Source organism: Protopterus annectens, chromosome 4.part0 (genome assembly GCF_019279795.1).
Source record: "Protopterus annectens isolate FY-2018-M chromosome 4.part0, PAN1.0, whole genome shotgun sequence".
Classification (NCBI taxonomy): domain Eukaryota; kingdom Metazoa; phylum Chordata; order Ceratodontiformes; family Protopteridae; genus Protopterus; species Protopterus annectens.
The window spans coordinates 681,807,797-681,835,374 of NC_056733.1; the positions used below are offsets into that span (position 1 = coordinate 681,807,797).

The 27,578-nt window shown below is 40.5% G+C and overlaps 1 protein-coding gene across 1 annotated transcript in view; it reads right to left on the bottom strand.

Annotated features, from left to right (window-relative positions):
- Positions 1 to 27,578, bottom strand: part of IFT81 (intraflagellar transport 81) — a 2,787,102-nt gene that overhangs the window by 1,199,491 nt on the left and 1,560,033 nt on the right. Inside the window, exon 11 of the mRNA XM_044068648.1 lies at positions 22,263 to 22,409. Within this exon, the coding sequence (XP_043924583.1) occupies positions 22,263 to 22,409 (147 nt within the window). The remainder of the gene's footprint in view (positions 1 to 22,262; positions 22,410 to 27,578) is intronic.

Genomic DNA, 27,578 nt, shown 5'->3' on the forward strand with positions numbered 1-27,578 from the left:
TCCTACTGTCCCTAACCAGTTGACCTTTAACAATATTTTTCTTCTGAGCAAAGGGATGTGCACTTTGGTAGTGTAAAAATGAATTACAATATGTATCTTTCCTAAACACTTCCCTTTTCTAAAAACAAACCTCAATGTTATGTCAAACCGGAGATTTAAATCAGATAAATTACTGAATCTGTCCCATTCTTCTTTCAATGCTTCTGTAATAACCTTTGTGTCCCCACTACAGTCAAGAACAAATATATTCTCATAATCATTGTCTTTCCTACTCATCTCCTCATTTCGTACATTGATATCATCTCTTCCTAAAATAGGGGCAAATCTATCCCTTCTTTGCAGAGTGACTTCTTGAGTTACCTCATCAATCATATAAATGGGGTAACCCCTTTCTAAAAACATGTTTCTTAGCAGGTGAGCTTCTTTTAAATATTCATCGTCATCTGATGTCATCCTACTGTCCCTAACCAATTGACCTTTAACAATATTTTTCTTCTGAGCAAAGGGATGTGCACTTTGGTAGTGTAAAAATGAATTACAATATGTATCTTTCCTAAACACCTCTGATTTCAGTTTTTGATTTTCTTTGTCCTTTCTAATCCTTACATCTAAATATTCAATGGATTCATACCAATGTTTGTAAGTAAATTTCAAAAAATTGGTGGTTAGGGATATATAGTTCACAAATTCATTGAACTTCTCCTCCCCACCTGTCTAAAAAATACATATGTCGTCCAAAAACCGACCATATAGGACCCAGTAGTCTTTATATATAGAATGAAAAATGTATTTTTGTTCCCACCATGAGAGAACCAAGTTAGCGTAAGTTGGTGCACACATTCCTCCCATTGCTATACCTTTCTCCTGACGAAAGAACTATCCTGTGTGTGTGTGTGTGTGTGTGTGTGTGTGTGTGTGTGTGTGTGTGTGTGTGTGTGTGTGTGTGTGTGTATATATATATATATATATATATATATATATATATATTTATATCTGGGTCTATGTTAAATGAATGAACGATCAAAATGTTGAGTACAACATACTCGACAATGTTTGATCGCTCATTTCTTTAATCAGACACTCTAAATGCCAAAATTTGGAGTTCCAAAATGTTTTGGTCGGCCATCCCAGTCAGTGTAGTGTGTGTGACATAGACACGCTACACTGTTCAGAATGGCTATGTCACAGGCTGCTTAGTTTAATATACCAACTCCGAGATCACTGTACATTGGGGAAAGGGCAATTTCCCGGTAATCGCTTGTTGTGATTACCGGGAAATTGCTTTTTCCCCAATGTACAGCGATCTCAGAGTTAGTATATTTAGTTAGGGGGGGGGCAAAGCCCCCCACTTTATTTTAAATGTAAGTTTGTTTGTATAGATGTGTTAGTGTTTGAGTGATGTGAGTGTGTTGGGGTTTGTATGCTTTGGTTGTATGTGTGTGTTTTGCATGTTAGTGTAGGGGAAGTGTGGAACAAACAAAATCGAAATATTTTGTTTGTTTCGGGCTTTTAAGGGTTTGACGTTTTGAACTTACGATCATAATGTTTCGAGTATGTTGTACTCAACATTATGATCGTTCATTCATTTAACATAGACCCTTACACACACACATATATATATATATATATATATATATATATATATTTTTTTTTTTTTCAATAATCATTTTTTATTATTTTTCATAACCATATTACAAATTCACACATTATATACAATATATACAAGATGCTTCCATTGGTTAATTTCACATATATATCCACCTCATGTATTGATCAAAGGTACAGCATTAACAATCAAAAGGAAAATAATAAAAGATCCAACATTAACAAATCAAAGCCAACAATCTGTCTTTTCTGTACATACTCTATCTAATCTAAGGTTGATTTAGACTATACTCTGGTTCCCGAGAAAAAGTGGATAATAACCTCTAAGCCAAAACAATATTAAAAATTTGCTCCCATATTTTTGTATTGTTGATATTTTTCTTGTGGTCACTAATTAACAGTTTATGCGCTAAAATGTGCTTTATTGTCAACAATCTGAAATTTTCCCACAATGTCTGGGCTGGGTTCAACCAATTTGTGGCTATATATAATTTAATTAATAGGCAAATATTCATAATTACAATAGTTTTTGATCTAGATTCTCCGGTGGAATATGAAGAATCATAAACTCCCAAGAGAGTGTTGAATTTTGGTAACCCATTTTTTGTAACTGCAATTTTAATGAATTCCACAATTTATAAATGCACTTACAACTCCAGAACATGTGAAGGAAATCTGCTGTCTGATCTAAGCATTGTGGGCATATGGGTGAATTCTTCGCATCAAATTTGTGCAAAGTGAGACGAGTATAGTATGCATTGTATATATATATATATATATATATATATATATATATATATATATATATTTATTATGAAGCATCTGTAAGATATGTCATGATAAAGTAGAACAGTTATGACCACACAGCTATATAACAGGACTTGTGCTGTCTCTTATCACTTTTACACATTGCGAAATAAAAGATTCAGCCAGCTAAAAAGTTAACATTACATGGACAGGTACCCGGGTTTATGAAAGCTTTAGTTGGGGCTTTAGAAATCACAGAGGTCATGACCCTCCTCTTTTCAGGAGGTTAGAGGTCACCTGGGGTGAAATATTAAGGATCACACCTGTAGGATTCATAGGTCTATGTGCTGGAGTTATTGTTTTAAGTACCCATTAAAGAAAATCCCTGATACACTGCCTTATATAACAGAGCATGAAGTATTTGAAGAATACAGACTATCAGTTAAAAATAATAATCTTTCTCTAAAACATGTTTAAATTTTCTTAAAACACATTTATGCAAACTTCTTATATCACCATGCCACTTCAGCATAAATAATCATGAAAACTGAGACATCAGTGGCTGCATACGACAAAAGCATTACAAATACCTTCATACAATTTGTGTTTTGCATACAAACAGCCTGCTTATAAACACAATAGGAAACTGAATGCCATCCTTGTACTCACAGTACAGAAGTAAAATTCTTGGAACCATAAAATAATTAAAGTGTGTTAACTGTGACACTGTGAAGGTCAAAAAAAACACACACTCTAGCACTGTAACAGTAAAACTGAAACAAGTGTTAACATTCACTATCAGCTTGAACAACATGGTAATGACAACTGAAGACAGGCATCTTTGTTGCATGCTTTAAAATCAAATTCTCTTTTCTTTAGAGTTCAGGGCACTATATAAACCACTTTCCTTTTATAACTATCTCAAAACTGTACTAAGAGCTGTGCAGGCTAGAGCACTCTGTCAGACTAAGTGGGACACTCTCACATTTCAGCAATAAATTATCTAGGTATTTTCCTTGCCAAGCCAACATTTTTTTTAAGATGGCTGGGACCCAAAAACAACTGTAATTATAACATTCTGAGAAAATGCAAGTACACAGATGATTAAGATGCTACAAAGAACTAACCAGTTTCTTTTCTTTTTTTGTACATAGCATACGTGAACATACTAATCTATGGAAATTACTGTATCTTTCAATTTTTTGTTAAATCCAGGGAAAATGTAAACTGGTTAGGTTTACTAAGAGCAGATGAAGCTCAGTAACTTTGTAATCTTTGTGCACAGAAGTAAAACTCAGGAAGCTAAAGGACCTGCAGTTGTGTAACAGTCTCCTATTACAATAATTCCAGTTAATTCAAAGTCTGAAGTAGACAGACATGCAGATTTACTTCATCCTTAAACAACTATGTCTTAACAACCAAACTAGATAATTTTATTTTTCATTTTAATTTACAATTTGATAACTGGGTAAGTGAGCTGGTCTACGTAACTCTTTTTCAGTCACGACTCGGGTACAGCAGTAACACACTAAGGAAACTGCACATGGTGCTTTAACTTAGTAAAACAGTAACATTATTGTACAACTCTCTCCAAAGCTCTAACCAAGACCTACTACAAATCTACAAACCCAAGTCTAACCTTGGACGCAACATGTACAGCTATCACCCCACTATTGCCTGGAATAGGCTCCCACTACAAACTAGGATCCTTACACATCCTAAATAATTTAAGACAGCCACCAAAGAGCACTTTAGAAGTCACTGGTCCTGCCACTGCACTCTCCCTCCTTAACATCCCCTACCTCTCATACCTTAATCTACTTTCTGCCCTTAACTCACTCTTCTCACTAGCTCTCTCTAATCTTCCTTGACTACTCTTTCTACTGTCTTCTAAAATCTATTAAGCAAATTGCCTCAGAGAAACATTCTATTGTAATTGTCTTGCCTTCATGCAACTACATCATGATAAAACTGTGTTTTTGTAACCACTTACCCCCAAAAACTATACTCAGTTTAATGATATATTTATTTTTATACATCTTGAAATAGTTATGCTATACTCCTGATTATTGACACTGTATAACATTATATTGCTACTTAATGTCTTGTAATAATCCTGTAACATTGCTGTTTAATGCTAATTTATAATGAAAATTGTATAATATGTTGGAACTTTTCTCCTCAGGCCTCCGCTGAAAAAGGGCTCTTCAGCTCAATCGGACAATCCCATTCTTCTTCTTCTTTCGGCTGCTCCCATCAGGGGTCACCACAGCAGATCAACTGTTTCCATTTCTTCCTGTCCTCTGCATCTTGCTCTGTCACACCAACCACCTGCATGTCCTCTCTCACCACATCCATAAACCTTATCTTAGGCCTTCCTCTTTTCCTGTTACCTGGCAGCTTCATCCTTAGCATCTTTTTCCCAATATACTCTGCATCTCTCCTCAACACATGTCCAAACCAACGTAATCTTGCCTCTCTGGCTTTGTCTCCAAACCTTCCAACCTGGGCTAACCCTCTAATATACTTATTCCTAATCCTGTCCATCCTCGTCACACCCAGTGCAAATCTTAACATCTTCAGCTCTGCCATGTCAAGCTCTGACTCCTGCCTTTTTGTCAATGCCACTGTCTCCAACCCATATAACATAGCTGGTCTCACTACCCTCTTGTAGACCTTCCCTTTCACTCTTACTGGTACTCGTCTGTCACAAATCACTCCTGACGCTCTTCTCCACCCACTCCATCCTGCCTGTACTCTCTTCTTCACCTCTCTTCCACACTCACTATTACTCTGAACTGTTGATCCCAAGTATTTAAACTCATCCACCTTCGCCACCTCTACTTGCATCCTCACCATTCCTCTATCCTCCCTCTCATTCACACACACATATTCTGTCTTAGTCCTGCTGATCTTCATTCCTCTTCTCTCTAGAACATATCTCCACCTCTCCAGGGTCTCCTCCACCTGTTCCCTACTCTCACTAGAGATCACAATGTCGTCTGCAAACATCATAGTCCACGGGCCTCCTGTCTGATCTCGTCTGTCAACCTGTCCATCACCATTACAAATAAGAAAGGGCTCAGAGCTGAACCTTGATGTAATCCCACCTCCACCTTAAATGCATCCGTCACTCCCACCGCAGACCTCACTGCTGTCACACTACCCTTGTACATATCCTGTACCACTCTTACATACTTCTCTGACACTCCCGACTTCCTCATACAACAATCCCATTCAACAAATGTAAAATAAATAAAAATAAGTATGGTGACTATGCATACATAATTAAAACAGAGGGGGTGTAAGTAACACAGCAATGTACACAAATCATTAAGATTAGTTAAATAAGCTCATAGATATTTACATTATGGGATAACCATAATGGATGGGTAACCTCAAATTGCACCCCCCCGTCATCACTCTTGTCACTCATAGGTAGGGGTAACATGTAAATGTCCCAGAATATCCTTGTTCTGCCCATCTCTGGGTTATCTGTATACAAAATATAATGCTGAAAAAACTACCATGAGAATCTAAGGCTATGCTTCTTAGAATCCTCACAGATCAATATTTATTTATTGATTATTTATTTTATTTTACATTTGCTGACTGAGAAGGTCCAGCTGGGCACAAAGGCCCCTTTTCAGTAGCGGCCTGAGGAAAAAAGTTTTAATACATGCAGTACAAACAAAATCTTTTAAGTTATAGAATATCAACAATGTCAGGCAGATTACAATTAAACTAAATTTTAAAATGTCAGAATAGATAAGATAGTAACTATACATACATTAGTAAGGCTTCTACACTAATTACAATCTATACAGATATAGTTAGATAAATAACTAAGCAATAGGACAAATGTCCCAATACAGAGCATGGTGTAATTTAGAAAGAGTGGATAGCAAAATACTGATTTCATTTTAACATCTAAATGAAATGATTGGTAAAATAGAGTTAAGACAGGCATATGTAGAACGTGGGGTGGGTGAAGACAGAAAAACAGTTGGTGACAGAGTACAGGAGAGGAAAGCGCTGTCGAAGAGAAAGAAGACAATGGAGATGTTATACTTATCCTGGAGATGTACAGCTACACAGCCAGGATGTTCTCTTAGATGTGTTTTGAATGCTTGCTGGTTTTCAAGAAGCCTAAAAGCATGTGGGAGGGCATTCAAGAGGTTAGCTGCAACAGTGTGAGTATAAGGAGACTCCCGATACATTTTAGGCATTAATGACAGAAAAAGGAGCTTTTCTTTAGAGGAAAGAGCTTTGTTAAGGTGGTAGTGTTAAAGCATGTCTTTTAGTGCTGGATACTTATCAGGACAGTATATCAGATTATGAGCTAGCAGTAGCTGACTATAGTTGAGGTGAGTCAGTCCAATTCAGTTTTGCAGCCTACCTATTTTATTGTAGCAGTGGTCCAGCTTTGTGTGAAAGTTTTTAGGTTAGTAAAGAGTGGGGAGACATATAGCAGGGTAGGTAGGAGGTAGGCTTTAGCTATGGTTTCTCTGGTTCTGTCTGTTAGGTAGGGTTTTGTTGTATATAAGAGGATGTGCTTTTGTTTTTGTTTTCTTTTTCTTTTTTATTTTAACAGTTTGGAAGTGTAGGTCAAATTTCATGTTGTCATCAATGGTGACTCCTAAGAGTTCGGTGTTAAGGACCTGTTCAATTAGGGTGTTATTTAATGAAGAGATTTTGCCAAGAGCTTTTCTTTGGGAGAAGGCTTTAGAGGTAAAAAACAGTAGTTTTTCTTTTTTTTGGGGGGTGGGGTTATTTGGAGTTGTGAGCTCTCAAGCCAGGATACTATGGACATATGGACATAAAGCATTTTTGAGTAATTTCTTGATATGTTTGTAGGTTGGAAGCTGTGCAGATGAATGTCACCTGCATACTGCATGAAAGTGGCATGATCTGAAGAAGTGTGTAGATTATTTATAAGTTTGCTAAATAGGACGGGTCCAGATATGGAACCCTGTGGCACTCCTACAGTAATGATCATAGGAGGTTACTAGGCTAATGGCCCTAGACACTTTTTAAGCCTAGCATTTCATGCCCTAATTTTTCCACTTATCAATGACCATGGGCTAGAATAGCTTTGATGTATGCTTGGCCTTAGTGCATCTACAAAGTGGCCCTGTCCATAAGGGCCAAAGGTGACAAGCCAGGGGTGAATTTTTGATTTCCCATCCATTTGTCCAAACTGCGTGTGAATAGACTTAGGGAACAGCACTGTTTCACATGAATGGGGTGTCTGTTCCAGAGAAGGGGTAATCTCTGAGAAACAAACCTATCCTTCCAACATATTTTGTTTATGTCACAGATGAAGTTCGCTTCGCTCACTCTGCTCCTCTACCCTTCCCCATGCCCCACCCACCCCAGCACCTCTACTCTTACCCTAAAGCAAACCACTCCCCCTCATTCCTATGACCCAATTATATACAAGCTTACCTTGTCCACACCCACATTTTATTCACACCTTACCTTCTTTTATTTAACCAAACATCTAGTTTCCCTTACATTCTCACCCCCTACTATAATTCTTTGCATCTTACTCTACTTTATCATCACAATACAATCACCACCACAAACCATCTTCCATTAACACCAAGCTTATCACCTTCTCTTCTACTATATACACACTAACATTGCACCATAATTTTACTGCTGACCAATCACATCTCCCCTACTCCTCCTTATCACAAACCAAAAGGCAAAACACCTAACCACACTGTCAAATCCCACCCTGAAGTCAAAACATTTCCAACCTTGCCTCAGCTGCACACATATCACAAGACAATAATCTCTATTTACACCTGATATTACATTCAAACACACAAATACCACTTTTACTATTTTTAATCTCATTATCACAGTTGGCATGCTCCTCCTAACTTGTCCAGCTTCTTTACCCTTAATTCTAAACCTCACTACAGCTATATCCCCGCATACCCCCAAACACCAATACACATCAACAACCTCCTCCAACTATCTCCCCAATAAACAACACAGCTTCTCACATATCTCCTCCCAGCTTTTCACCTATACCCTCCCATATTATTCAAGCCACAAATTGGCCTCCTCACCTCTTATGAAACCACACTTGACACCTTCCCTTCACATACTTAACACCCCAGCTCCCATTTGTATGAAAAGAATAAAAAAGAACTCAACACCATGGCTCTCTAAGGAATGTAAACACCTGATGAATCAAAAGGACCTAGACTGGTTAACCTGGAAACAAAACAAAAATGAACAAAATCATGTTAATTTCAAAACACTAACTAACAAAGTGACAAAACTAATCAACAGAGATAAGAAGTCATATTATTCCCAGCTTCAACTCCAGCATAAAATCAACTCCAGTAATTTTTGGCACTCCATATCTTCTCTACTTAACCAGGGAAAAAATGGAGAGCACACCCTATCAGCTGATACCCCTCAAAGAGCCAACAATTTAACAAGCACTTCATAAAATCAATATCAGACCTACTAACACCCCTAATGCTGGGCCCCACCACCCTTCAACCTATTCAGACACCAACCCCACTCCATCAGCTACTTCTGACCCTGTAATTAACAACCCCCCTACTCAACAAAACATCATACAAACCCCATTCACTTTTCAGTCCATACCCACTGACACCATTAAGAAACTGCTACAAAAACTAAAACCTCAGCTGATAACTTTCCACAACACTACCTCAAACTGGCTGCTAACTCAATTGCCTACCCATAAGCATGGGAAACAGAGGGCTGTTTTACCCAGCTGATGTCCAGTACCATTAGGGTGACTGCAAAATATCCCAACTAACAAACTAAAACAAACAGTGAGCAGGTCACACAGACAAAAACAATCAGTAAAAATTAAATGAAAAATCGAGCCAAACTAGAACTTCCACTGAATGACCTCTCAAACCATTGTATCAGAGGCAAATGGGATATATGCAAATGACCCCTATGAACATCAGATGTTTCAGCTATATGGCGATTCAGAATGCCCATGACTTATACTGTGTTTCTTATGCTTAATCAAACACTCTGCTTTTGCTGTGCTGATGAGGTCATAACAAGGCCGAAATATATATATCCACAACTAGTGGGGTTTGGCTTTATTGGCCTGAAATTGTCCATTGAAATGACTTAAAAACAAATAAGTCATGGGCATTCAGAATCGCCATAAAGCTGAAACACCCGATGTTCATAGGGGTCATTTGTATCATACCCCATATGTGCCTCTGACAAGAGGTTTCAGAGGTCATTCAGTGGACGTTCTAGCTTGGCTGGAGTTTTCATTTAGTTTTTACTGATTGTTTTTTCTGTATGACTTTCTCACTCTTTGCTTTACTTACCATAATTTGGAATCTGTTCTATCCAGTGTCATTATTCATCGCGTAAGGGTCTTGGATCTGACCTTGGATCTGAGCCAGCAGAGTAAGCGACAGCTCCTGAGCTTAAGCTCCTCCCTTCCCAGGAACCCCTGCTACCCATAATCCTCAGATCAAGTTTGCTAGATAGAAATAAGGACAGTGAAACTGCCTACAATAAGGAACAGCAGAACCAAATACACCAGTATTCCATGAATCCCCGGTCATCAGAAGGAGGGGGGACGGAAGGTGGGAATGTGATGAATAATGACACTGGATAGCACAGATTCCAAGTTATGGTAAATGCATAACTCTTTATATGATGTTATCCATGTCATTATTGATCACAGATGGGTCAGAGTCCCCAGCTATCCACAACCCTGGTCTCAAGGAAGGACATGCTGGAGCACAGAAGAACCAAACGAAGCTCTATCCCCGGACACCAAATAAAGATTGTAATGTGTAACAAAAGCATGGGGATTTGACCAAGTGGCAGCAGCACAAATATCATCCAAGGAAGTCCTTGCCCAGAAGGACAAAGAAGTAGGCACTAACTTAGTAGCATGAGCTTTAATAAGCCTGGGAAGATCAATGTGATTGCTTTTGTAAATGTAAGCTATGCAACAAGTGATCCATCGTGAAACAGATACTTTGGAAATGGCCTTACCTTTCCTGGCCTGAGAGAAAGCTATGAAAAGCTGATCTGATTTTCAAAAACTTTCCGTCCTCTTCAAATAGAAACGTAGCTGCCTATGTACATCCAGGCAATGTAGTTTGTACTCTCCTTTGTTCAAAAAAATTTGAAAAAAGATGGGAACGTGAATTAACTGATTAAGGTTAGTTTTTGAGGCTACTTTAGGAATGAATGAAGGAAGGATTGGTCCTGAGAGATACCCTAGCCTTGTGAAAATCATGAAGGGAGCTTTTATGCAAAGAGCCTGCAGTTCAGAAACCCTCTGGACTTAAGTGGAAGTTAGAAATAGCCACCAATTGAAGCTTAATCATTGAGAAGCTCACTCCTTGTTGAAACAGAGAGGAAAGGAATGACAAAATGCCCGGAACAGGAGCAGAAAAAGGATCTATGTCCTGCTGATGAGCCCAAAAAGAGAACCTCTTCCATTTGCCTTTTTAGTAGAAGGCTTCTGGGAGGCCAAAATGATGTTCTTCATCAGAGGGCTTAATGTGGCTGACAATCACTGGAAATGGAGGTAACAAGCTGTCAGCCTCAAGGATTGAAGGTTGGCAGGAGGAAGCCCTCATAGATGGGAAATGAGATCCTGAGCTGGATCTAATATCCAGGGTGGATATTTTAGATGAGACCAGAGGAGGGAGAACCCCATATAATGAGGCCAGAAGGGAGCAATGAGGATGAGGTGAGTCTTCAGGTGACGAGCTTTCTGTAAGACTTTGGGAATGAGGGCCATTGGAGGAGAGGCATACAGAGGTCCCAGCGGCCAATCATGAATCACAGCATCCCTGGGTGATTCCCCCAGTGGAGGGATCAGGGCAAAGTATTTGCTGCATTTGTGATTGATTAGGGAGGGAAACAGATCACAGCAGACCACAATGGTCAAAAATCTGGCTTGCCACTGACTGGTTCAGGGACCACTCATGGGGACTCAGGATAGATCTGCTGAGCTTGTCTCCCAACATGTTGAAATCGCCAGGAATATGCATTGCAAGAAGAAAGCACCTGGAGGATATAGCCCACTCCCACACTCTCATGGCCTCTCTGCACAGAGGATACGATCGTGTCCCACCCACTTATTGATGTACCACACTACCGCCATGTTGTCTGTCTGAATTGACACAGTCCCATGAGGGAGATAGGTCCTGGTTGCAACGATAGGAGGACATCTCTCATCTCTAGGACACTGATGTGCAACTTAGTCTTTGATGAGGACCACGTGCCTTGAACTGTCCTTCCCTGAAAATGCCCCCCCCCCCAACAGGGGGCCTGGGGGTGTGGAAGACAAAAGGGTCGTCCTAGCAGAAGATATTTGGACCACAGCCACCAAGCTAAGTGACACTGTCAGACTTGAGATATCTGGACTGCCATGGACATAAGGTCAAGATGAGCTGACCACGATACTGCAAGGGTCCATTGAAGCACTCGCATGTGGTACCTGGTGAAGGAGACCAGCTGAATTGCTGCTGCCATAGAACTGAGGGCTTGAAGTATTAAATGGGCAGGGACACTCTCCTGATCCAGAAGGAGGAGGACTTGCTCCCATCCTGGATTGCATCTACCCTGCGTGGGAAAGAGCTGCAGTCTCTGACACTGTGTCCAGAAGAAGCCCTATGAATTCCAGTCCCTGATATGGGACAAGGTGTGATTTGAGAAGGTTAACTGTATTGCCCAGATCTCGAAATATGCCGAGAGTGTAATCTGTGGCTAGAGTTAGATGATGTCTTGTGGAAGCCATGAGGAGCCAATCGTCCAGGTACGGGAAGACCTGAAACCCCTGCAGCCGGAGATGGGCTGCTACCACTGCCATACATTTGTTGAACACCCGGGGGGCTGAGGTGAGACAGAAGGGCAAGGCTCTGAACCGACAGTGATTGGCCCCTAGCCGGAAGTGCAGGAATATCCTGGAGCACCTGCCAATTTTTATGCAATAGCATGCATCCTTGAGATCTACCAAGCACATCCAATCACCCTTGCACAGAAGCGGAAGAATGGACTGAACAGTGACCATCTGGAACTTCAACTTCTTGACTGATAAATTCAACTTGCTGAGGTCCAGAATGGGATGCAGGTCTCCTGTTTTTTTGGGCACTAAAAAGAAGAGAAAGCAAATTCCGGACCCTCGTTCTCCTGTTGGGACCTCCTGGATGGCTCTTTTACGAAGAAGGTCTTGAACCTCTATGAGAGCTAACTCCCTGTTGTGGGGTGGAACATCTGGGAATGACTTTTGGATTGGGGGATGGTGATTGAAGGACATAAAGTATCCCCTGGACACAATGCTTTGCACCCATTGGTATGAGGCAATAGCTGCCCAAGCCAGGGGGTGTAAGGGGCTACAGCCCCCAACTGCCTCCAGGGCAGGATAGTTGGGCAGCACTTCAGGAGCACTGTGGGGGCTTCTCCAAGAAGGGTACTCGGAAGCCCTGATTTTTCAGATCTCCTCTACCTCTGGGGCGGCGTCTGCCATCAAATTCCCTTCCCGGGGCGGAAGAAGAGGATTTCTGAGGAGCATCTTGGAAGGAAGACTGAGCCCTGTGGATCCACAGCTTCTTACTACCCCACTGAGTCTTGGAGAAGGAGCACTGAAGAGTAGAAAACTTGATCCCTACTGCGGACAAAGTCTTTCCCTCCTGTTCACTGCGGTTCAGGGTTTCCTTGACAGACAGACCAAACAGTGTAGATCCGTCAAACGGGGCATTGGTAAAGGATGCCTTAAAGTTGTAAGCAAACCCACAAAATCAAAGCCAGGTGTGACGCTTGATAACAATGCCTGTGCCCACTGCTCGAGAGGTAGCCTCAACTGCATTATAGCTCAACCTCATCGAAGCGTTAGCAAGGGATGTACGAGTGGAAAGCTTCGGAGAGACCAGTTTAAGGCTCTCCGGAGGCAACAACTCTGAAACAGAAGAGGAAAGCTCAGACAAAAAATCCCTTTGCAGACATGTGAAATGTGCCATGTAATTAGTAATCCTCAGTCCGAAAGTAGCTGAGGCTTACACGTGCTTCCCAAAATGGTCAATTGCCCATGACTCTCTATTAGGGGAATGGACTATAGACCTCTGTTTCGCATGCTCTTTTTTGGTGGTTGCAGCAACCACAATGGCATCCACAGGGACACCCTTACTCCAAAATGTTTTGTCTTTTGGTGGACTTATGAACTTGTCTGCTCTCTTGGGGACCGGTTCTACTGTGTCCATCTCCTTCCACGCCCTGCTGGAAATAAGCTGGACTAGCTCATCCACAGAGGGAGACACACAGGAAGAAGATGAGCCTGTCCCAAATGCCTTCAGGAATACGGATTCCTCTGAGGATGGGGTGGGGGCAGACCAACCGCCCGCTCTTTCAGGATCTCAAGGATGTCCCCAAAGGACACCTCCTCAGATGGTAGTCTGGGGGACCCATCCCCTTCCTCAAAATCCATGTTCTCGGTGAAGGACTCTCGAGGGGAGTCCAGGTGCCTCATTCTGCATGTCCTCTTCTAAGGAGGCTCCTCCATCGTGGGCTCTGGGGAGGACTCAGAAGAGGAGGGTACCACCATGGGTGAATGCCCTACATTTAGGCGGTCACAGAAGGGCTGACCCCAAATGGATGATGAGGACTTGCCATCCAAAATATAACCTGGCAGGGGTGGATCCAGAGCCAAGGTAGTGGCTGCTGACTTACTGGAGACAGTCCTCCCTATCACCCAGAAGGCTGATGGGCTGGAAGAAGCCCCACCCTCATCCCCACCAGGAAAGGCCGATTGAGGTGGAAGGGGGGACCCTGACACAGCACTGATATCCCAGGATATCGGTCCTGAGCTATCTAAAGTGGATGCCCCCAAGGGAAGGGAATGGGCCAAAAACTCCGGACCAGATCCTTCACCTCGGTGGCCCCCACGGACCTCTTGGGGCTGAAGCATAGCCAGCTCTGACGGCAACGGGGCTGAATCAGCCAGGGACCCAGATGATGGGGGAGTGGGGACATTACCCGACACGGATGGCCTCTCCTTAGGCAAGCACTGATCCTGGGGAGCCGAACTCGCATGAGTTGGACAGAAAGAGAAGAGTGCTAACATGGGTGAAGAACCCCTTGGAAAGTGGCTAGGGGAAGGTTACAAGGCAAGTTCCATTTTGGCTTTGAGAAAGCTCCTCATCATCTGGTACATGTCTGATGGGAGCAAACTCCTGGTAGACTGGGAGGAAATAGAAGAATGGGCTGAGGGTCTGCGGTCCCTAGAAGAGGACCTGCTGGACTACCTCAGATCCAACACTCTCAAATGGGCTGGAACAACAACAATAATGATGAGCTCCAAGGAAGCCATTGGATCTGACAGCCTGGTTGAATCTGAGAGCACTAACAACCCTGGGACAGATCCGATGGACCAGTGGGATCCGAGGGGGTTTTGGACCCAATCGGATCTGAGGACCTCCGAGCCTCCAAAGATTCAGATCTGACTGGGGAAGCAGAGGCTCTCTGAGCTGAAGACCCCGGAGCTGATACCCCCGAGGCTGGACATGGATCCAGGCCTGTCGGCATACCTCTCAACTGTACAGATTTTTGCAGAATGTCCAGATTTTTGGCTCATATTTTTGGCCTGTTCCTCTTTTTTCCTGGCAAATCACTGGGATGCTCTCAAGACTGAAGACACTAAATAATGACATACATTTGAGTTTCAGACTTCAAATCCTTCAGAAAATGTATATTAAAACAAATCCTGCTACTCTAGCAACTTTCTAAGTTTATAAGAGCAATATTTAAAAGATATCCCTATTTGTACCCCAAATTTTGTCAAGGTTTGTCCAGATTTTTTGCATTAACAGGTTGAAATTTACCCAGGGCATTTGGCCTTTTAGAAGGAGAATTCCGAGAGGAAGACGTCTTCCTCTTGGGATCTGATGGGGCTTTGTAGGGAGAACCTGACACCAGGGGGCCCCCTTTAGCTAGCCCTTTAAGCAAAAGCTTATTTCTACGGTCTAGGAGAGCCGTGGAGCTGAATCTTGCACAGATATCACATTCAACATTTAAATGGAGCTCTCCTAGACAATAGATACACTCCTCATGTGTATCGGCAAGAACTTCCAACCACATGAGGAACAGGGCCTGAAACCAGACAGTTTGTCAGACATAATAAAAAACAAAATTACAAACCCCTCAATACATACACACACACACACACACACACACACACACACACACACACACACACACACACACACACACACACAAAAAAGAGAAAGTACTAAGTAAGGGGACAAGGTGGGTAAAAGCCTAACGGACCAACGAACAGCTAATGGAGGGGAGAAAATCTACCACTAAGCTAACTAACTAACTAAACTGACAAGCATACAAAAGGGAAGAGAAAACAAATCTCAAAATACCCAAAAGAAAACTACTTATCTAGATGAAAATCTCGAGCTTCAGAAGACACGTCCACTAACTGTTCACGGCAAACGAGATCTGAGGATTATGAGTAGCAGGGGTTCCTGGGAGGGGAGGACTTGAGCTCAGGAGATGTTACTTACTCTTCTAGCTCGGATCCAAGACCCAGCCATGATCAATAATGACATGGACAGCATCAGATCCATGTATCAGTAACTGCACAAATGTCAACACCCTCAGGGTAAGGAGAACTTTCAGGGAGTGGAGCTTCTTGTTGAGACTCCTAGCACTGAGTAGTAACACCTTTAGTTTATCTTGCATAAAATTTACTATGTTGGAAGGATTATCAGATTGACATTGCCTAAAAAAAGTCATTATAGGGGTGGATAATGTTTTGGCCAATATCTTAAAGCCTAATGGGGACAGGTGAAGACCATCCCTGGCAAAGCAGTGTGCCAGTTGATCATGTCCTCCCAAACTGAAAAATATTGGACCTCCTTAGAATCATAGCATAAGATCATAGGAGGTTACTAGGCTATTGGCCCTGAGGCCCTTATAAGTCTAGCCAAGAGTTTAGCCCATGTTTAGACAAATCAGCACTCAATGCCCCTGTCCAGCAAGGACACAGGTGGAATCCCAAGGGTATATTTTCTGTTTCCCATCCAGTTATCCAGGTTGTGCTTAAAAAGGGGTAAAGAGGTACTCTGCTTGATGTGGAGAGGAAATCTATTCCACAGATGGGGGAGTCTCTGGGACACAAATCTGTCCCACCAACAAGTCTTGTTGATGTCACAGACCAGGTTGAGGCCATGCGTGTGGGTTACTCGAGTGGAGTTTGACTTGGGGATATGTAGCAGTCCCATCAAGGTGGGGTCCATGATCGCCTTGTATGCCAGACAGAGGTCATCTCTGAGGAGTCTGTATGAAACTGAGTAGAGGGATAGGGCTTTTAGCCTGTGTATGGCAGATGTTTGAGGCCCTGGATTCTCCTGGGAAGGAACCTCTGTGGTCTCTCCAGCTGCTGCATGTGCTTTGTGAGGTACATGCCGAAAGGGGCGTTGCACTCAATAATGGGCCTTATAAGGGAAGAATACATTGATGTTATGACCTCCTTATCCCTGGACGAGATACCCTTACTTATGAGGTGGGCCATGTAGAAGGCTTTCTGTACAATAGAAGCAACATGGTGGTCAAAAGTCAGGTTGCTATCAACCTGGATAACCAAATCCCTCGCAACTGATTGCGTGCTTAGGACATTGTTATTAATGTGATAATTTGTGGGGACGTCACTTTCCCCAAAGGGGATGGTGATGCATTTTTTAGTATTCAGCTTGAGGCCATGTTTCGGGCACCAGACATCTGTCTGAATGAGACCCTCTTGGAGGATGTCCACATCCCTAGGGGAACTGATGAAAGCACCCAGCTAGTAGTCATCTGCAAACTTGGTCAGCCACAGCCCACTGGTTTTGGCCTGCACCTCAGAAAAGTATATTCCAAATAACAGAGGCCCCAAGACCGAACCCTGGGGTATGCCGCTTGTTACGGGTCTACTGCTTGAGGTGGTGTTCCCTATTTTGACTGTGTGGGTTCTATTAGTGAGCCAGTTTGCTACCATTTGGTAACATATGGATGGATGCCTAGTTGATAGAGTTTATCTATTATGCCCGAGTGGGGAATAGTGTCAAAGGCTTTGGCCAGGTCAAGGTAGGCGGTGTGCACCATCTTCCCCTCATCCATGGCTTTGGAGACTGTCTCAAAGAAGTTGACCAAATTTAGCAGACATGACCTCCCCTTGATGAAGCCAAACTAAGTGGGATCAATTGTTTGGCAGTTGTCAATGTCCTTGTTAATGATAATCCACTCCATGGCCTTGCAGATCAGGCTAGTTAGGCTGATAGGCCTATAATTTTCCGGATCGGTGGAAGCTCCACGTTTGTGTAAAGGGATGACAGTGGCTGCCCTCCACTCAGCTGGGATGAAGCCAGTACTCAGGCTTTGGTTGAATAGGGTGACTAATGGTGCTGCAAGTTCCTGCCTGAGTTCATGTAGGATGCAGCCTGGGATGTTATCGGGTCTCATGTAGATACCAGTAACTAAGCCATCTCTTAAAGTCAATCATCTTCTGTTTATATTGTGGTATCATCCTTGGAGAGAATAGAATGATTCTCAGTGCTATACTTATACCTGCCTGGAACTCCAATCTGAAAGCTCCATCATATCTCTCGTTATTTAGTCCAGCGAGTTACATCTCAAGTTATTAACACTCACATGGACTGTGACAGAGTCATACTGGGTAGAAATGATAAGTATTCTTGCTACTATTTGCTAGGAATTTATCTGTTACGTAGGTGTTGTTAAACCAGGAGAGGGACAATGGTGAGGGACCTAAGAAGAGTTTTAGTAATAAGAAAGACAACTCGGTTTCCAGTATTTCAATCTTTATTAATGGTATCAGCAAAGGGCAGATGCTGTGGCTGGCAAGAAAACCATATTGTGTGGGGAAAGAAGGTTGTTAGGTACTGCAGTAACTGGGAATGGATACACCTTTCTACTATTTTAAACAATGACGACAGAATGGCAGTTGGTGTAGTCAGAAGAGGGTCCTCCTTTATGAAGAGGAAGTAGGTATGCCTTTTTCCAAATGACTGAGACATGAGATACTAGAATGGATTTGTTTATTAGTATAGATACTGGATAAGACAGAGTTTCAGCTGCAATTTTTAGAAATTCGGAAGGAAGGTTGTCTGTATCAGAGCTTTCAGGTTTGAATGAGAAGTGGGTTTCCATAGGGTGTTGTGGGTGGAGGGGGTTGGTTTGATGGTGAGGCTGTCTTTAACAGGTGAGGCTACAGCTTGAAGGAAGTATGTGCTAAAAGATATTAACGATCATTAATGAAGTGTTTTCTGGGGAGGGTATGGGTTGTTCACTGTGTGCTTTGTTCAGTAGATTTTTGACTGATGACACAAATTTATTAGTATTATTTTGGTGTGTCTATTGTAAGGTAAAGCAGTGAAGTTTTTTCCAGGCCTTATACTGTGTTTGGCTACAAAAAAGGATCCATCCTCAAGGTCTCTTGTCTGCTTTCATAACATTCAACTTGTCCCAGCCCACACAATCAGCCCTTAAAGAGTTTAAACAGGACAAAACCCTCAGAATTATGAAAGAAGACAAGGGCACGGGCATCGTGCTCATGTCACAAAATAATTACAGCAGCAAAATGGAAAGAGACCTTGAGGATGGATCCTTTTATGTAGCCACCAAGCTTAAAACAGTAAATAAAATTTTTTCCACCACTGACAAGCTACTTAAAAAGTTGGAACAAAATCAGTGTATTTCACCTGGGGAATACATGTACATGTTAGTCCCAAACTCTAGCTTGGGCAAGCTGTTCAGGATCCCCAAGGTGCATAAAAATGAGCATGACCCTCCCTTTAGACAAATTATATCAAAATGGAGAAAATCTCAGAATGCTTGGATGCTATACTTAATCAGTGCAGGCCACTTAATTTTACCTCAAGGACTCGTGGGATTTTTTAAACCAGCTATACAGGGCGAATTTTAATCCATCAAATTGCTATCTAGTGACTCTGGACATAGTAGCCCTGTACACTAACATCCCTCACCAGGAAGGGTGGATTCCCTTAGGCTGTACCTTTCCAAATATGCTGGTTTCCCTACTTCCAAAGTAAATACCATATGTGAGCTAGTGGCTGTAGTTCTCCTCAACAACTTCTTCCACTTTAATCAAAAAGTTTACCAGCAAGTGCGAGGAGTGGCAATGGGGTCAAAAATGGCCCCAGCATTCACCAATCTAATCCTAAGTACTTGGGAACTTGAAACACTCATCCATTTACCTAGCTTTCAGTCTGTTAAGCTTTACAGAAGTTATATCGATGATGTTTTCTTTGTTTGGGAGGGCACTGATACTGACTTGACAGTTTTCATCACACTGAGATGACCAACAGTTTAACCTTCCTTGATTTTACCATCTCTGGCCGTGCCTCCATCAACTTTCTTGACACTGTCATAAGAATCAACCCTTCTACTAATGTGTTGGAATCTAGCATCCACCGAAAAAAACACCTACCGAAATAACTTTTTGGATTTTAATATCCAGCACCCTTTATTTTTCAAAAGGAATGTTGTATGCAGACAGTTTATCTGCTTATTCCGCATCATTAGCAAAGACGCCAAATTTGTGATTGAAGCTTTGTTTCTCAAAAGCATGTTTCTGGCCAGAAACTATCCCAATGACCTTATTGAGTATGAACTATTAAGAGTTATTAGGGAAAGACACAATAAGCATAAACTAATACTTATTTATGGCTTTACCAGCAAGGGCAGGAGTACTGATATTACTGACAGACTGAGCAGCTTTCTACTGCCCATCAGCAGAGACATGCAAGCCACACATGAGATCATTTCCAGAAATTGGAACATTTTCTCCTGCCATGACGACCTTAAAGCAATTTTAGGGGATTTCCCCTCTTTTTCCTACAAGAGATCCACTCCTTTGAGGTCCTGTTTTGAAAATAATGATTCTCCCTTCCTACTGGATGACACTCTCCCACAACCTGGACCCCCCTGGTATGTTTACTTGCGGTCACTGTGTAGTTTGCCAGCACATTCTTTGTTGTATCTCCTACACCTTCTCTCATTGTAACTACAGAGTTACTTTCAATCGACATTTTGACTGCCACACAGAGTGGGTAGTTTATGCTGCTATCTGAAAAGGTTGCTCTTCATTCTACATCTGAAAAACTAGCAGGAGACTTTCAGATAGAACCAAGGAACATTTAGCAGCCATAAGAAAAAAAAGGATAGCACCAATGCTCTCGGTAACCACTGTGGCAAATGCTCTAACTTCTCAGGATTTCTCTTTTTTATCCTGGAAAAACTTGACTTGTTTTTTGGAGACTGCAATGCCTTGCCTGAGTTGAAAGACCTCAAGTGGCAAGTTTTACTGGGTGCTGACTCCGCTCCGGGACTCAGTGAAAGCATCAGTATTAAGTGCACTTTCCGATGGCTACATTAATCATTTGTATAAGGATGTTGTCATTTTATAGCAATCTTGCGTCTTTTACTTGGTTTTTAACACTTATGAATTTCATTTAAACATCAACAGCTCCGTTTAACTGTATCTATTTTAGAACAGAATTTGGAGGTGTAATTTCCCTCTTTCTTATTGATCAGTCATTTTCCTTTGTAGAAATTGGCCTTGTCTCCTGCTAACTGCTGATAGCCAATGAATAGTCAGTTCCATTTTTTGAATGTTTATATTAGAGTGATTTAATAGTGTACCATTTATTTTACTACATTATAGTTTCTGAAGAAGTCCTAATGATCAATAAAGGATGAAAGAGCTTAAACATCAGTTCAGTCTACGAGTGTTTTTTTGTTTCTCCATTTAACAAGTAAATGTTTTTTAGTCATATATATGTATATATATATATATATATATATATATATATATATATATACACACACATATATATATATATATATATATATATATATATACACACACATATATATATATATATATATATATATATATACAAACACACACACACACACACACACACACACACATATATATATATATATATATATACATACACACATATATATATATATATATATATATATATATATATATATATACATATATATATATATATATACATACATATATATATATACATGTATATATATATATATACATATATATACACATATATATACATATATATATATATATATATATAAATATATACACACACATATATATATATATATATATATATATATACACACACACACACACACACACTCTAAATGTATAGTAGATTCAAGAATCAAAACTAAAAATATATATAGGAGCACTTAGCTTCTGCAGCAGAGCTCTGTTCATTCGCAACAGCTGCAAATGAGATCTGTGATTAGTGAGGGCACAAGAGAATTATGGGAGGAAAGTTCTGACAGAGCTTGAAGCTAGGAGCGCTGGTAAAAGTCCATAGTTTCTGACAAGCTGCTCAGTACCCATATAGCATCATTGAATAACTGTTATTTTAATAATTACATTCTGCTTAATCCACTTCCTTGACTCCAGACCAAACACTGCTTTGAAACATACAATGGCATTAAAAAAATAATATATTACACAGACAAATCCAGGATATGCAGCAACAATTTTAATAAGAATATTACGGCCATTTTATTACATCAGGTAAAGAAACACGTGACTGACTCACGGATACTCCCTGCTGGCAGTACTACACTTTTCTTCGGGGAGGAGATACTGAATACGTGCAATCATTTATATGTTGTTAGTTTTTTTGGCCAGGTTTAAATACCTGGCAAAAGTGGAAACAGCAAACCCAATAAGTGATTCACTGGCTAAGAATAACATCTTCTAGCAAGCAACAACACAAGTAAAATACTTCACCAAACAGAATGTGGATTATTTGCTTAATTTAATTATACATTTCTCCTACCTCATCACCTTTCAGCATCCCAGTACCATCAATATCTTGGGCCTGATTTGCTTTTTGCATCAGATCTCGTTCAATATTCAGCAACTCTTCCTTTGCATCCTGAAGCTCTTTTGCCTTTGCTTCCTTCTTACGGGAAACTATGGATGCCTGCATGAATAATAATAAAAAGTTTGAAAAATCAAGTAAAAAAGACACTGTAATCACGCATGACAATTTTTATTTCCTTACTGCAGTTAGTTTACATTTTTTTTAAAAAGAGAGTTTCTGGCTCACAAGAAAATAGTTGGTCAGGCACAAGAAAATCTAACTTCATGATTACAAATTTCCCTTGACATTTTTACTTACTTTTTGTTGACCGGGTTAATCCCACTATGCCAATGGCCTATTTTCAGGGGAGACCCATGGTGGTATTCATGCCGACTAGTGGATTTTTGGCCAGGGCACCAGAACACTTCCCCATCATTTTTTGATAAATGCTGTGGGATCTTTTACATCCACCTGAGCTATCACCAACTCAGGCACAATGGGCCTACATTTATGATCTCATCAGAAAGATGGCACACTCAGGAGTGGAGTATCTCCTTTATGCTGCAATGCAGTGTCAGTATCAGTACTGGAAAATGAATCCAACTTCCGGATTTGGAAATGAAACCCACAGCCTTTTGCACCAAGGAGAGCATACTGTCTGTCGAGCTACTGAAAATCACTGCTATGCCTCGATTCACACCTGAAGTCTGCTTTGTTTAGTACAAGGAAGCACCTCCAATGATTTGTCTCTTTGAAAACTGGAGTACATCTCTTCCCTGGTTTAGCATACATGGAGGTACACAATGTGTGTGCACCTTCGTATACACTCTAGCTGCAGACAGAATGATCAGTGAGAAGGCAGCACTCAGTCTGTACCCCTTGTCAGTTAGCCAAAAAATATATATATATTGCTATTATCTTTCCTTCAAGGAAGACAGAATCCTAGTTAAACTGTACTTAATTAATCTCTCCTTGAGAAACCCTTTAATGAAACACAATACGAACAATAATCCAATGTAGGTTTATTTATCGCTTCCATCAGTTTATGACTGAAGACTTCATCAGAATTCTGATGAAGTCTTCAGTTATACACAGATGAAAGCGCTAAATAAACCTACACTGGATTATTGTTCGTGTTGTGGTTCTTGGAATCTGGTTTTACCTTTTGAGGTTTCTTGGTTCTTTAGTTTGTAACCCTTTAATGACTTTGGATTATTCTTAAAACAGACCATTTGCAGGGCAGGCAAATACCATGAATCTGCACCACTGGGTGACAGCACATTACACATGTAATGTAGGGAAACTACACTGAGATACATAAAAAGTAATTTACATTGCGCACATTGGTATACAGGGAGGAAGCCCTGACTGCAACTCAGATTATCTTGTGTTTGATTAGTAGTGAGCATTCATTGTCAACTTGAACATCCTAAGAGGAAGTGGCAGTGGCTGGAGCTTGGAAGAAACCTGAGGGAACATAAGGTGTTCCACTCATGATGCCAGCCCCAATGAGCATGAGATGACTGTGACCATGGATTGGCATGTATATCACAGTATGCACAACTTTGGCATGTCAGCAGCTATAGCAAAACTCAGGGAAGCTGCTAGGGGGGTATATGTCTGAAGAAGTCTAAGACTGTTTAGATGAAAGCACTAAATTAAAACTGTGTTGTCTTAATCCACTGTCTTGGACTGACATGTTTTCATCAAGATTTGTGTTGTTATACTTTTGAAGGTAGTTTGGTTTTAGGATTCACAAGCAGAAATTAGGGTAATGCAGAATAAAGGCATCCAGTTACAATAGTAGTAGGAGCTACAGGGTTAATAAAAAAGAATGTAAGAGTAGTTAAATATGTTACCAATATATGAAACACCACATGAACTGCAGAAGGAGGCACTTCTTGATACATTCCGGCTGCCCAGAACAGCACTCTTAGCAAACATCACAGACCGAAGTAATACTCATTTGTTGAACTCTAATCATGCAGACTCAGGAATGGAGTCTATTCTTGTTATGATATTTAAAATCCAAAATATTTAGAGAAATTAAAAAATGTATGAGTTATGGGGACAAAAAAGGCCTAGGGAGAAAGAAGAAAAATAGACAAAACTGTTCCAAATGCATAACTATACTAAAGTATAACTGAGAAATGTATATGGTTAGGACATTCATTTTATGACACCTGCTTTATCCTCTCCAGAGTTGTTCCTACTTTTGGAAACAATAAATGCAAGGCAGAAAACCAATCCTGCTTGGGATGGTTGTCCGTTGCAAGGCACACACTTCACCTACAGGCAATTAAAAGGATAGTACAGTTGTGGGTAAGCATACTTAATTACACCAGATCCTTTAGAAGAGGCCATTTGTAACAGTAAATCTTAACATCTAGATACTCTTCCCACCTGCTTTACTTCATCTCAGTCACCTTATGAGCATTCACTAAGGAGCTAAAAGTATGCAAGTTTTATTAAAGTACTTGAACTATTGTACTTTTATTATTTTAGCGATTTTATGAGCCAGTAATGTGTCTGTTTTTATAAAGAACAGCAATGGTGGATTAGACATCACAATAGCAAAGCATCACAAAGAAAATTCATCACTTCTTTGAGTCCCTTATAATATTCACAGGGGCCAATACTTAATAAATTACGAAGTAAACAAAAAAAGCACCAGCGTTGCGAGTTCACAGAATTGTTTAATGAGTTACAAAAAATAATAAAATGATGTTAAGCACTTTCATCAACAAGTATGACTTCTTCAGAACAAAGAACCAGTCAAAGAAACAAGTTTAAATACGCAATGCCTGTTGGCCATTGGTTCTTTTTTTGTTTACATTGTCTTATTTAGAGCACCATTTGCACCTCTTGTTTGGACTTAATAAATTACTAACTTTAGAAGAAAATGCATTATTGCAGTCTGAGAAAATGCAATGCAGCATAAAGAAAAAAACATTAATAACTTATATACACCCTCCTAGAGGGAAAGAGGGAGAGAAGCTTTATGTTACATTGACTTCTCTGATGATACAACAGTTGTGTTAGAAATGTACAGTTGCACTTACCTGCAACAGTAGATGTTCCTAGAACACACTGCCTTATTAGCATATGGGTAGTCGTGTCCTACTACCCTCCCTCTGGCTATCTCTCAGTCTCCTAACCCTGCTTGTCTAAGGCTGTGAAGGACCAATCAGCTGGCAGAACAGGACAGTCCTTCACAGTCACGGACAACAGACCTCGGTTCTTTTCCTACATCACAAAAGGAAAAGCTGATGGAAAAACTCAAGATTTGCGAACATCTACTATTCCAAACCAATACTTTGAGAGTCCACCCTTTTCCAAAATGCTTGTGAAAAGTTATGGCCCTAGTGGAATGTGCCTTTACCTTGCTTGGATTCATTGCGCTATGGTAGGTGCAATAAAAAACAATATTAGAGGACAACCAATGTGCAATGATTTGCTTAAAGACAGCTTACCTTTCCAATGTCCGATAGAAGGGAATAAAAAGCCTTCTGTGAGCCACTGAAACACATTCAAGGTACAAAGTATCATCAATTTTTAATTCTATGGTTCTGACAGAACACAGGGAGAAAAATATACTGGTTGAGATCGAATTCTTATACCACTCACAGCGTTAGAGAAATATTAATATGTATCACAACCCTATACCCATGGAAATCAGGAAAGGCTGTCCCACCATGAAAATTGTAGCTCAGAAACTAGCCTTGCTGATGTCAAAGCAATAAGCAAAACAGTTTTCCACGTTAAGAACTTAAGATCAGTGTGAGTTGCTGGTTCAAACATGGTCATTTTTAAGGATAAGAATAACAGAGATCCTACAAAGGAGAAACTTGCTTGCAAGGGTTCTCATATGCAATACTCCCTCCATTCATTTCTAATGAAAGCACAAACTTATTATTGATTATCACTAACTTTTTGCCTTCCTCTAATTGAATCATTGCATCCCAACTTTCCCTCCTGCAATTGATTCAATATACCTCTATTCAGCTCTATTAAATAACACTTCTCATCTTTCTCTTTTTCTAACTGCCACCATCCCATCACTCTGCCCCTCTCATGCATCCTCCGTATACCTGAGTTACAAATCTTATAGAGACACCAGTTTGAAACAGGCAGCCTAAATCAAGCTAATCTAGAGCATGCTCTCTCTCAGTCATGTGCTATTAACACTGTCTTATATAATTTTATAACTTATTTCATTATATCTCAAACTCTTAACAAACCTATACAATACTAATATCTCTTTTCCTACATAATTTTGTAACCTATTTCATTACTTATCTTGAACTCTTTGTAAACCTTTTTTAATTGAAATGTAAGAACACTAAACACCTTTATGACAATGTTTTCCTTTCTACAGTGTCAATTCAATTACTTCCTGCAAGATTTTAGAGCTACAAGAACTGTACAGACTTATAAATGTTGATGTAGATACTTATACACCTGCTTGTAACTATGATTTTTTTAATCAGAAATGTAACTGTTATTTTTCTGGGAACTTCACTTGTTAATATAAATGTACTGAGATGGAGCTTTTCTCCCTGGTGTCTGCTGAAAATGGGCTCTGTCCAACTGGACTTTACTGGTCAACAAAGACAGAGAAACAAACAGTTTTACCAAAAGAGAAAAAAAAAGGAGGGGGATCAACAGTCAGACATACAGAAATGGCCACTAAATGTGCCATGACCTGTACTCTAAGCCATCCCAAGAAACTACAGCAAAATGTCAAGATTATTGAAACATAAGATTTTCTAATAGTAGGATTTCCAGCCTCCTTTAACATCTGCTGCACATCCTCAAAAAGCAAAAGGCAAGTGCCTAAACAGAGCCAAGATTGACTTAGCCGGCCTTTAATACAGGTTTCTTCAAATTGGGGTTCACAGGTCGCCCCCGACACTGCGTGAGCAGATAAAGTGTGAGGAAGTCTGTGGTAATTGCCATTGTCCAGTACCATTAAAAGGGAGAACCAAGATTGCTTAAGTCAAAAGGGAATCACCACAATGAACTCTGACATTTCTTACTTAACTTTCAGAAAGTACAGCTGTGTAAAATCATAATATTACAGTAGCTGTCCTACTCTTCACTGTAGCAGTATTCTTTACTAAAGTAATCCCCTACCAAAAAAGGGTAGCCCAATGTCTGATCAATATATGAAAGCTTTAGGATTTTAAGGATGTCGTACGTCACAAGTATACTCTTCGCTCATGGTATAGGGCATAAAGATGAAATACGGATGTACAGATCTCATAAATGAATAGCCCCAGAAGAAAC